The 9,722-nt window shown below is 31.0% G+C and overlaps 1 protein-coding gene across 1 annotated transcript; it reads right to left on the bottom strand.

The window, feature by feature from the left end:
* Positions 1-219: 219 nt before the first annotated feature.
* Positions 220-6,150, bottom strand: LOC126890280 (uncharacterized). The gene is made up of 2 exons (XM_050659138.1): positions 4,475-6,150; positions 220-274 (listed from the first exon to the last, which is right to left on the bottom strand). The coding sequence occupies exons 1-2, from the start codon at positions 6,148-6,150 to the stop codon at positions 220-222; spliced, it is 1,731 nt and encodes a 576-aa protein (XP_050515095.1).
* Positions 6,151-9,722: the final 3,572 nt, after the last annotated feature.

The raw sequence follows: 9,722 nt of genomic DNA, 5'->3' as shown, positions 1-9,722 counted from the left end.
GGCCATACAGTGTTCAATCAAATCAGCTTCAAGAAGATGGCCGTTGCAGGTTTTTTGTAATATCTTAGATATGGTAGGAATAAATGCTTAGATTTTATATAAGGAAGTTACTGGCTGTCAAATATCTAGGGCATCTAGGCAAACTTTCCTACTTTATTAAGCAGAAGAATTGCGACAAGATCATATGACTAAGGGCAGGAAAATATTGCCGGATACAAATCAGAGGTACAACACCTCAATCAAATAATAATCGTAGGCAGTGGCAAACAGGGAACTGCAACAAAAATAAAACATGTGAAATTTGTCATATACCTATGTAAAAAATTTGTGGGTAGGTCTTGTAGAAGCAAAATTAAAAGATTTGCTACTGCATAAGTTGTGCATAAGTAATCAAATGATTTGTTTAAATTAAATAAATATGTCTTGTATTAGTAGGTATTAACTCAATATAGTGTTTCTTTCCAGTAACAAAGTATACAAAAACGACTGGCGATAGAAAATTCTAATACCCGTCATCTTAACCGATATTTAGTCTACAGTCAATATTAACAAAATTATTCAAATTATTTATGCGCCAAAAATGACTCTACTGTATAAATTTCGGGCTAATCAATGATGATTGACCATATTCTTGAATTAATCATTTTAATATAAAAACTTCATTTGCAAAAAGGGATATATTTTGAGTTTTTTATTGCTGCTTTGACAAGAGTTAGTTTTTTAATATTATTTTCAGTTGTTAGCATCAACCATAGCAACATCCATCATTAAATCAAAGCTTACATTAAAAGTGTAACAAAATAAATTTTATAAAATGTCTAAACATACCGGCCCCCTTGAAAGGACGCAGTTCTTTCGAAAACGTACAGAACTAACAAATTAACATACAAAACACAAATAAAATTAATAGTCTATTGGCAAAACACATACACGATTGAGTGCTCTTTTTGTTTCATGACCACGCACTCTAACAGTCACAACTCTAGTAACTCCATCTGGACCTGGATGCATTTCTGTCACTCGTCCAAGAGGCCATTGAAGTGGAGGAGCCCTATCGTCTTTGATCAGCACCAGAGATCCTAGCTTTAACATTTGGTGGCAATTAGATCTCCATTTCTGACGCATTTGTAGCTCGTTCAAGTACTCTAGCTGCCATCTTGACCATAGTTGTTGAACCATTAATTGTATAGATTGCCATTTGTCGAGACGGTTCTCAGGAACATGAGTGATATCACACTCTGGCAACATAGTTAAGGTACGTCCAATGATAAAGTGAGCTGGCGTCAAGGCAGTGCTATCATCAGGATCGCCGGAAATAGGACAAAGTGGCCTAGAATTCAATATACCTTCCACCTGATGCAACAATGTACTAAATTCTTCAAAAGTGAAAGATCGACAACCCATTACTCTTTTTAGATGAGACTTAATACTTTTTATTCCCGCTTCCCATAAACCCCCAAACGTTGGAGAATTTGCAGGTATAAAATGCCATTTTATTTTTTCATGTAACAGACTTTTAGAAATCGAGTCAGATGATTTTTCTAAAAACTCATAAACAGTATTTATTTCCTTGTTTGCACCTATGTAATTTGAACCATTATCAGAATAAATATTACAAGGTCTTCCTCTTCTACTTATAAATCTTTTGAAGCTTGCTAAAAACGCATCAGTGGTAAGATCTGATACTAACTCAATGTGTATAGCCTTAGTACACATGCAAATAAAAATACATATATAAGCTTTGGTTAATTTAGCACCTCTAGTTTTGCGATCCTTGATAAGGAAAGGACCACCATAATCAGTACCTACATTTTGAAAAACTGAAAAACTATTTACCCGATTCTGGGGCAAATCACCCATTAAATAGTTTAGAGGTTTTGGCTTAGTTTTAAAGCAAGCTATACATTTATTTATAACATATTTACAGCAGCTACGAGCTGAAATAGGCCAGTATTTTTGCCTCAATGAAAAAATTAACTGTTGAACACCACAATGAAGCAAACGTTCATGTTCATTTAATAAAATTCTTTTTGTTAAAATATGATTATTTGGTAAAATAATTTGGTGTTTGCTGTCAAACGGAATATTACTATTTCTTAAACGTCCACCAACCTTTAGTAACCTTTCATGAATAAAAGGATTCAAAGAAATAATTTTACTTTTATTTGGTATTTCTTTATTATTCATTAGACGCTTGTATTCTAATGGAAAACATTCTCTTTGAACAGAATTTATTGCTAATGCTAGAGCTGCTTCAATATCTTCTGGTGTTAGTACACCAGTCTTTCTATTTGATTTATTATTAACTTTACAATTATTACAAAATCGTAAAATATATGCTAAAATCCTTAAAATTTTGTTCAATGGAGAAAAATGCTCTAACAAATAGTTAACCAAATTAAAGTCATTAACAGCAACACAAGAAACAACCTTTGCCTCCGGTACATTCTGACATTGTTCAGGATTTAAAATATTCCATTTTTTACTATCTTTAAGAAGCCATTCTGGCCCAGACCACCACAAATTATTATTCATTAAATTATCTACCGAAACTCCTCGTGACAACAAATCTGCTGGATTGTGTTCTGATCGAACATGATTCCAAGAAGTAATATTAGTCAAATTTTGTATTTCTTGCACTCGATTGGCAACAAATTGTTTCCATTTACTTGGATCACCCTTAATCCAATACAAACAAATTGTGGAGTCAGTCCAACAATAAATACCATTCACTGGAATACATATAAAATCCGAAACCTTTTTTATTAAATTAGCTAGTAAAACTGTCGCACAAAGTTCCAATCTAGGGAGATTTAACAATTTCAATGGTGCAACCCGTGATTTTGCACATAACAAATTACATATAAAAGTTCCTGACGACATTAAACATCTTATATAGATACAGCAACCATAAGCCCGTGTAGATGCATCACTGAAACCATGTAATTCAATATTAATATAATCTGATATACTGGCATGACGTGGTATTTTTAATTCATTCAAAGAATTTAAATTACTATAAAATTCTAACCAAATTTTAATAAGGTCTTGCGGTAACTCTTGATCCCATTCAACTTTTCTTTTCCACAAATCTTGCATAATTAACTTTGCATTTATTACAATAGGGCCTAATAGTCCTAATGGATCGTATATCTGACAAATTACCGATAGAATACAGCGTTTATTCCATTGACGTGGTTCAATAGAAAAATCAATATTTATTTTATATCCAATAAAATCATTCTGTGGATCCCAATAGATCCCTAACATTTTATTTTGTTCACCTAATGGAAGTACAGCAACATCTAAATCATTATTAATGTTAAAATCTTTAACTATATTTGGTTCATTACAAAGCCATTTTCGTAATTCAAACCCTGAATCAGCTAAAACTTTCGAAACATCTTTCTGTATCTTTATTATTTCTTCTTTAGTATCTGAGGAACTGAGCAAGTCATCCATATAGAAGTCGCGCTGAATTATTTTTGATGCTAATGGATAATCATGCTTATTATCTTCAGCTACTTGTAACAAACTCCTAACAGCAAGATACGGAGCAGATGCGGTACCGTATGTAACAGTATTTAACTTATAACATTTTAGTTCTTCATTTGAGTCTGCACGCCAAATTATTTTTTGAAATTGACAATCACCTTCATCCACTAAAACTTGACGATACATTTTTGATATATCACCGCTTATAACATACTTGTGTAGACGAAACCTTAGAAGAATTGAAAATATATCTTGTTGAAGAGATGGACCTATATATTGCACATCATTTATAGACAGACCTGAACTTGATTTTGCAGAACCATCAAAGACTACACGACATTTAGTCGTTAAACTAGAATGTTTTATCACAGCATGATGCGGTAAAAAATATCCGTTATCATTGTTAAAATCCGTCTCCGACATATGTCCCAATTCCATATACTCATTCATAAAAGTAACATACATACTCTTCAAATCTTTATTTTTGTTTAAACGTTTTTCCAATAAGTCAAATCTATGCAACGCCATAGTTTTAGAATCCCCTAATTCATTTATCGTATCTTTAAATGGGATTTTAATTACATACCTTCCTGAAGAATTTTTTCTAACCGTTTCCTTAAAATAATTTTCGCAAAACATTTCTTCATTTGACAATATTTTTCTTGACGAACCCAATTCTTCAATCTCCCAGAACTTTACTAATTGATTATTTATTGATTCATTATAAGAATTAACATTAAAAAATGTATGAGAATTTTTAGGTTCTAGGGAATTAAGGTATAAATTTCCAGCAATTATCCAACCAAATTTTGTATTTTGCAAAATCGGCATATTAGGACCTAAAGATTTTTTACCTCCTAACAAAACAGACCAAAATATACTCGAACCTAGCAATAAATCTATATCATCAGATACATGAAAATCTGGATCTGCCAACTTTAAACCTAAGGGAATTTTTAAATAATTTGTATTGAAAGACCTGATCGGTAACTTTCCCGTAATATTGGGAATAACCAAACAATGAGTATCCATAATAAAATCTCCTTGGCAAGAACTTATAGTGACAATCGCTTTTTTATTAATTTTTGCTAGCGCCTCTCCAACACCCTTGACCAAATGTTCTACCTTTTGACATTTTAAATCTAATAATTTACAAATTTTCTCACTAATAAAACTACTCTGAGAACCGCTATCCAATAATCCACGACAAACAATCGATTTATTTCCATTTACAATGCGAACTAAGACCGTCGACAATAAAACCTCAGAAATCTCGTATGAATTGGCAACGTCTTTGGAAATATGAAGAGAAGAACTTAGCTGACGTTGATCGTTGTCTGAGCGTTCAATACAGTTATCGATTATGTCGATATTTGGATTCGATCCTGTTCTATGTTGATTTGGATCGTTTATATCAGTAGTAACCATATTTCTAGGAACATTTGCGTTGGGATTATTTAAATGCAATAATGAATTATGCAATTTATGACATTTTATACACTTTTGTAACTTGCATTTCCATGTAGGATGTGAATTTCTTAAACAATTTAAACACAAATTTAATCTTTTGGCAGCCGAGATTCTGTCATTTATATTTAATTTTAAAAATGCATCGCATTTATATATCGGATGATCATTTTGACAAAAGTAACATTTGACACTAGACTGACGTTCAATAGAAGCAAAACTTCGAGAATTTACATTGCGAACCCTTGCTTTATTATTTTTATAACCAGAAGATATTTGAAGCTTCTCTAACATTTGACATTTTTCCTTTAAAAATATATTTAAATCTGTCATACTGGGTAAGTCATTTTTATGTTTGAAACATTCCCATTCCCTTCTAGTGGTAGCATCAAATTTAGAACACACTATAAATATTATTATGCTATCCCAACTTTGTGTGTCTAAGCCTAAACTATTTAATGACCGTAAATGTTTAGTGACATTATCAAATAAATCTCTTAGTTCAAGATGAGACTCGTTATTAATAGCAGGATGATCAAAAATTGCTTTCAAGTGGTTGTGAATAATAAGTTTTTTATTCTCATAACGCTCTGTTAACATTTGCCAAGCTATTTTATAGTTTATTGACGAAACCTCTATAGATTTTATTATTTGTTGAGGACCCGCTTCAAGAGAAGATCGCAAATAATAAAATCTCTGAATATCTGTTAAAGAAGCATTATTGTGAACCAATGCCAGAAAACAATCTTTATATTCGAGCCACGAGTCATAGTGCCCGTTAAAAGTACATAAAGAAATAGGGGGCAACTTAATCAATGCCTGAAAACTATTATTATTAACCTCTTTATTTGAATCACTATGAACTGATACCATATCTGCATTATATTCTATTTTAAAATTATCGCAAAATGTTTGCATATCACAAACAAGTTCAAAATACGAAGCTTCAAAAGTATTAATTTCATTCTCATTATCCTTACTGACCTCTAGTTCATCAATTTTTTCCTGAATCTCATGAAACTCTTCATACAAGGGTAAAACCTTGCTTAACCTAAACTCTACATCTGTGATCAATTTTTTAGAAACATCATCCTTATCAATTTTATCAAAATAATTCTTAAACCTTGTAAGTTTACCTTTAACTACTCCCCTTCTTGCCTTTAAACTCTTTAACTCTTGTTCAGCCATTGTTGCACAGATGAAAAAATACAATGAATCAAAAGTCACCTACCGTATACGGTTTTTTTTAAACCTCAAATCGACATCGGCTTCCTTAGCACTGAATGTCGTAACCTTGTGTGAACCTTTTCAAATGGACATCGGCTTCCTTCGCACTGAATGTCGTAACCTCGTGTAAACCTTATTTGCTGCAAAAATTTTCTTTATCCGCTCGAATTGGACCAAACTAATTATGTATAAATTTCGGGCTAATCAATGATGATTGACCATATTCTTGAATTAATCATTTTAATATAAAAACTTCATTTGCAAAAAGGGATATATTTTGAGTTTTTTATTGCTGCTTTGACAAGAGTTAGTTTTTTAATATTATTTTCAGTTGTTAGCATCAACCATAGCAACATCCATCATTAAATCAAAGCTTACATTAAAAGTGTAACAAAATAAATTTTATAAAATGTCTAAACACTACTTTAATAAAATATTTTTGGAATGGTAAAACTGACTTTTTATTGGTGTTTTTAAATACTTTGAAAATATAAGGGCCGGTACTTTTTCTCTCGATTACACCCTGGATAGAGGAATTTTGTCATCTAAAATTCCTCTAGCCGGAGTTTAATGGGACAGAAACTACCGACCCTAAGTCTTCTTCTTTCATGTGGTTCTCGCAGACTCGCTGTATCGTTATTATTTTCTGAACAATAATATTGCAAAAAAGCTGTGTGAGATAAATAAATTGAATAAAATTTAAACTAATGAAAGAATCGTCTTGAAATTTTTTGTGCATTATAAGGACTATTTGACCCAACTTTTCGAGCAGCATTAAAGTGTAAAGTTTATTTTTGAAAAAGTTATAGTACATTTTTTATTTTTTAAATTTTAACTTTATTTTGCAATTTATAAAGCAACAAATGATCTGACCAAAATTCAAAAACTGCCATTTTATACCTTTAAACTGACATTTACTAATATAGACCAGTAAGGATCTGTGAAAAAACGTCTATTTTTGGATGTGAGAGGTGGCATTCGGATTTTTGCAGATAAAGTTAGGTGGCACCTTCAATAATAATAATTAACTTATGCTCCTTCTCATATATGCCCGAAGCGTTAATAAAAAAATTAAAAGATTTAAAAATTTCGAAAAACGTCGATTTTTTTCTGCTTTCTTTGCTTATAAATTTAAAACGATTCGTTTTGGAACAAAGTCGTAGAGAAATAAAATAAAGATAATTGAATTTTGTATGATATACGACTGGTCAAAAATGTCTTAACGTATTACCTTTTCTGCAATATAGCAATAAATACAAAATAAGGGGACAAAATACGCCTGTTGCTATTCAATGTTTTTAACCACTTTGGTGGCAAATAGAACCTTACTGATTCGCTTAAGAAATTATTTGTAACATATTTAAACTGTGTACCAAATTTCATTAAAATCGACCTAATAGATTTTGCATAATAAATTTGCAATCTAAATGTTTTTAAAAAAGTTCAAATTTTTTAAAATCTTTCTGAACAAAAAGTAGACCATTTAGAATTTGTCTAATTTTTTTACATATAAAGAGGTACTCTACCTATCTAATACACTTTACAGAATTAAAATCGGATTATTTAAGGGGCCTCAGCAATGTTTTAAACTTATAAACAATTTTTTGGCTTATAAGCAAATAGCTTTGTTTAATAATAAATTTTTAGCAATGCAAATAATTAAAACCGGTATAATTTGACTTAAACTTTCAAATACTGTCAGCAGAATTGCTATTTTATTTTTTTATCAAAAGTTATTCGAGTTCAAAAATTGCAATTTTTCGAATTTTTTAAAGTTCCACTGCGTTTATCTCGAAAACTATGCATCTACGAAAAAATTTGTAAGAACATTTTTTGCTTAGAATAACCCAAGAAATACAAAAAAATATTTTATTTTGCGAAAAATCGATTTTATGTAATTCCTCAAGTTCTTTGTTTATAACAATCTTATCGACATCCGGATCAACTGTTACCCAAAAAAATCGTGTTCTACGGGTCAAAAAATACATAAAAATCTTGGGTAGGTCCATCTAAATAAAGGAGCCCGTAGCACCCCCTCCTGGCCACAGGACTAATTTGTTTATAAGCCAAAAAATTGTTTATAACTTTAAAACATTGCTGAGGCTGCTTAAACAATCCGATTTCAATTCTGTAAAGTGCATTAGATAGGTGGAGTCCTCCTTTATATGTAAAAAAATTGACAAATCTTTGTATGTTTCAGTTTTTGTTGAGCAAGATTTTAAAAATTTAAATTTTTTAAAAAAGTTTAGATTGCAAAATTATTATTTAAAATCTAGTATGTCAATTTTAATGAACTTTGGTGTACGGTTTTAGCACATTACAAAAATTTTCTAAGCGAATTAGGAAGGTCCCAAGTGTAACCTAAGTAATGGAAAATCATTGAATAAGGACAGGCTTGTTTTGCCCCTTTATTTTATATTTATTGCTATTTTGCAGCAAGGGTGATAAATTAAGACATTTTTAACCAATCGCATCTGATAGAAAATGTAATTATCTTTGTTTTATTTCTATACGACTTTGTTCCAAAATGAATCATTTTAAGGTTATAAACAAAAAAAGTAGAAAAAAAACGAACTTTTTTGAAATTTTTAAATATTATATTTTTTTTATTAATGTTCCGGGCATAGGTATTTGAGAAGGAGCATAAATCAATTATTATTAACACATTCGCGGTCATGACTGCATATGAAGTCATTTACTCCATAAGAATACGTGTATAAAATGACAGCGTGTCCGCGAATGTGTTAACGAAGTTATCACCTAACTTTATCCGCAAAAATCTGAATGCCAACTCTCACATCCACCTAAAAACAGATCCTTACTGGTCTAATAGATGAATTTTCATTTTGGTAATTTTAATAAATCCGACACTTGCCTTAATTCCCTGGATTATGTGGATGACAGCTGGTTTAGGTTTTTCATTCCATATTTCAAGTTTATTAATATTATTTGAATAATATACAGGGTGGTTGGTAATGAATGGGCCATAGCTTAAGCTTAGATTCCTGAGCTTAAAATAGGCCGATTTAAGCCAATTTACCTTGGTAAGAAAGGTGATAATAACCGAAATACAGGGTGTCAAAATTAAACTTTAATTTTATTTATTTTTGAAATTTCCTGATATTTCTGGGATAATAACACGAAATTTGGTAAGTGGGAGTTTGTTTGGAAGAGAACGCCAAAATGGGGATTCTCCACCAAAAATTATATATTACCCAAAGGGCGCCACATACATCTTTCAGCGCTGTTAAATATCAAATATTCATAATTCATATCCGATGTTGAACAGTATAAATTTATCACCCCGTATATCACATCAGCCAATTTGTTATTATATTTAAACATGTGCGGGTTATTTCATTTGTTTAATTGTTGCAATTCATAAACTATATTTTGGCAATGGACATTAATTTAGCTGAGTAAGTAAAAACCTTTGTTCTTTTGTCGTGTGGGCTATGACCCAATTCATGTTGCCAACAAGAAAGAACATACTTTTAGAATCATTCATTAGAATCAACTCAATCAGGCCAGAG

Source organism: Diabrotica virgifera, chromosome 8 (assembly GCF_917563875.1).
Source record: "Diabrotica virgifera virgifera chromosome 8, PGI_DIABVI_V3a".
Lineage (NCBI taxonomy): Eukaryota > Metazoa > Arthropoda > Insecta > Coleoptera > Chrysomelidae > Diabrotica > Diabrotica virgifera.
This window is presented reverse-complemented; position numbering and strand designations above follow the sequence as displayed.